The sequence below is a fragment of the Rhincodon typus genome, chromosome 38 (assembly GCF_021869965.1).
Source record: "Rhincodon typus isolate 14 chromosome 38, sRhiTyp1.1, whole genome shotgun sequence".
Lineage (NCBI taxonomy): Eukaryota > Metazoa > Chordata > Chondrichthyes > Orectolobiformes > Rhincodontidae > Rhincodon > Rhincodon typus.
This window is the reverse complement of record NC_063369.1, coordinates 11,993,591-11,996,088: the sequence shown is the minus strand read 5'-3', so window position 1 is coordinate 11,996,088 and position 2,498 is coordinate 11,993,591. Positions and strand designations below refer to the sequence as shown.

Genomic DNA, 2,498 nt, shown 5'->3' with positions numbered 1-2,498 from the left:
CGGAGGGTCAGTGCTGAGGGTGCGCCGCACTGTCGGAGGGTCAGTGCTGAGGGAGCGGGCAGTGTCGGAGGGTCAGTGTGAGGGAGCGCCGCACTGTCGGAGGGTCAGTGCTGAGGGAGCGCCGCACTGTCGGAGGGTCAGTGCTGAGGGAATGGGCACTGTGGGAGGGTCAGTGCTGAGGGAATGGGCACTGTCGGAGGGTCAGTGCTGAGGGAGTGGGCACTGTCAGAGGGTCAGTGCTGAGGAAGCGTCACACTGTCGGAGGGTCAGTACTGATGGAGAGCCGCACTGTCAGAGGGTCAGTGCTGAGGAAGCGTCACACTGTTGGAGGGTCAGTGCTGAGGGAGCGCCGCACTGTGGGAGGGTCAGTGCTGAGGGAGAGCCGCACTGTCGGATGGACAGTGCTGAGGGAGTTACGCACTGTGGGAGGGTCACTGCTGAGGGAGGGCCGCACTGTCGGGGAATGAGCTATGGGTTTTGAAGCAGATTGGCACAGATCTCGGTGCGACCGCCCCTCAACGCACCACCTCCCTTCCCCGCGCCCCCCCCTTCCCTTGCTTAGCGATGCCCTGCCAACACACCTGTCATGATGGACATTGATGCCGTCCCTGAACCAGGTGTAGCTCAGGTTGCCAGGGTATGCCTCAGCCTGGCACGTGAAGAGAGCGTCCTGGGTATAGTTCACTGTTAGATTGCTGGGTGGCTGCACAATGACTGGTGGAGCTAACATCATGGGGAGGAAAAGGGTCAGGGGTCAGTGCCATACAACGAGCCGGTGAGAGAAAACAGACAGAAAACTGGAGCAGGAGGAGGCCATTCTGCCCTTCGAGCCTGCTCCCCCCCATTCCATACGGCCATGACTGATCATCCAACACAGTCCCCTGCTCCCACTTTCTCCCCGTGCCCTCTGATCCCTTGAGCCCTAAGAACTATATCGAACCCCATCCTGAAAACATTCAACGTTTTGGCCTCAGCTCCTTTCTGAGGCAGAGAATTCCACAGGCTCCCCACTCTCTGGATGAAGACATTTCTCCCCATTACAGTCCGAAATGGCCTACCCTGTATCCTTATACTGTCACCCCCTGGTTCTGGACTCCCCAGTCATTGGGAACATCCTTTGTGTGTTTACCCTGCCTAGTCCTGTTAGAATTTTACAGGTTTCTATGAGAATCCCCCCCTCATTCTTCAAAACTCCAGTGAATGTAACCGATCCCAGTCTCTCTTCATAGGTCAGTCCTGCCATCCCAGGATTCAGTCTGGTAAACCTTGCTGCACTCCCTCCATCACCAGAATGTCTTTCCTCAGATAAGGAGACCGAAACAGTGTGCAATCCTCCAGGTGTGGTCTCACCAAGGCCCCTGTACAATTGCAGGAAGACATTCCCGGTCCTGTACTCCAATCCTCTCGCTAGGAAGACCAACACACCATTTATTTTCTTCACAGCCTGCTCCAGCTGCAACACTTACTTTCAGCGCCTGATGTACAAGGGACACCCAGCTCTCATTTCACATTGTCCTCTCTCAGTCTGTGGAACTGGCCAAGTGACCATAAAATATAGCAGCTTAATTAGGCCATTCAGCCCATTGAGACTGCTCCGCTGTTCAATCACGGCTTATATATATTTCTACTCATAACCCTTGGTCCCCTTCCTAATCAAGAACCTGTCTTATCTCCATCTTAAATACGCTCAATGCCTTGGCCTCCACAGGCCTCTGTGAATGAGTTTCCACAGATTCGCCACCCTCTGGCTGAAGAAATTGCTCCTCATCTCAGTTCGAAAGGGTCGTCCCCTCACTCTGAGACTAGTCTCTTCTCCTGGTGGAAACATCTTCTCCACGTCCGCTCTATCCAGGCCTCTCAGTATTCTGTAAGTTTCAATCAGATCCCAACTCCACCACCCTACTCCCCACCTCATCCCTCCAGGCTCTGAGTACAGACCCAGAGCCCTCAACCGCTCCTCATATGACATGCCCTTCATCCCCAGGATCATTCTTGTAAACCAGCTCTGGACCCCCTCCAAGGCCAGCACATCACTCCTTAGATACAGGACCCAAAACTGCTCATAAAAGGACAAACACAGAGAGTCAGTGTAAAATAAAGGATTGTGTTCTGAAGAGGGTGCAGGAAGTGGAGAGAGACAGAGCTGGGTGTATCTGGTAGCAGGAGAGGTACAGAGAGCTGTCAAATTATAAATTTTCAACGTCATTGCAAATGTGGAAGCTGTGTCCTTTTATCTTGTGCTTTTATAAAAACGAGAGAGCAGTTTTAAAAGCGGTGTTTGAAAGGGCAGCTCTACGTTTTGAAAGGTGAGTAAGCAGGTTATTTGCAACCCAGGTGTGGCTTTCGCAACAAGACGTTGATTGATCTATGGACTAGTGACCAGTTAACAATGGCAGAAACTGTGTTGCTTGGTACCATTCGTGTGGTTGGTGTGGTTGGTTCTCAACTAAGTGAGCAGCTTGGAACTCGTAACAAGTTACAGAGAGAGAGAGAGAGAG

General features: G+C 52.6%; 1 protein-coding gene across 1 annotated transcript in view; it reads right to left on the bottom strand.

Annotated features, from left to right (window-relative positions):
- The window catches only part of LOC125487225 (protein turtle homolog A-like), an 8,794-nt gene that overhangs the window by 756 nt on the left and 5,540 nt on the right, over positions 1-2,498 (bottom strand). The window contains exon 5 of the mRNA XM_048617822.1: positions 582-723. Coding sequence (XP_048473779.1) covers positions 582-723 — 142 coding nt within the window. The remainder of the gene's footprint in view (positions 1-581; positions 724-2,498) is intronic.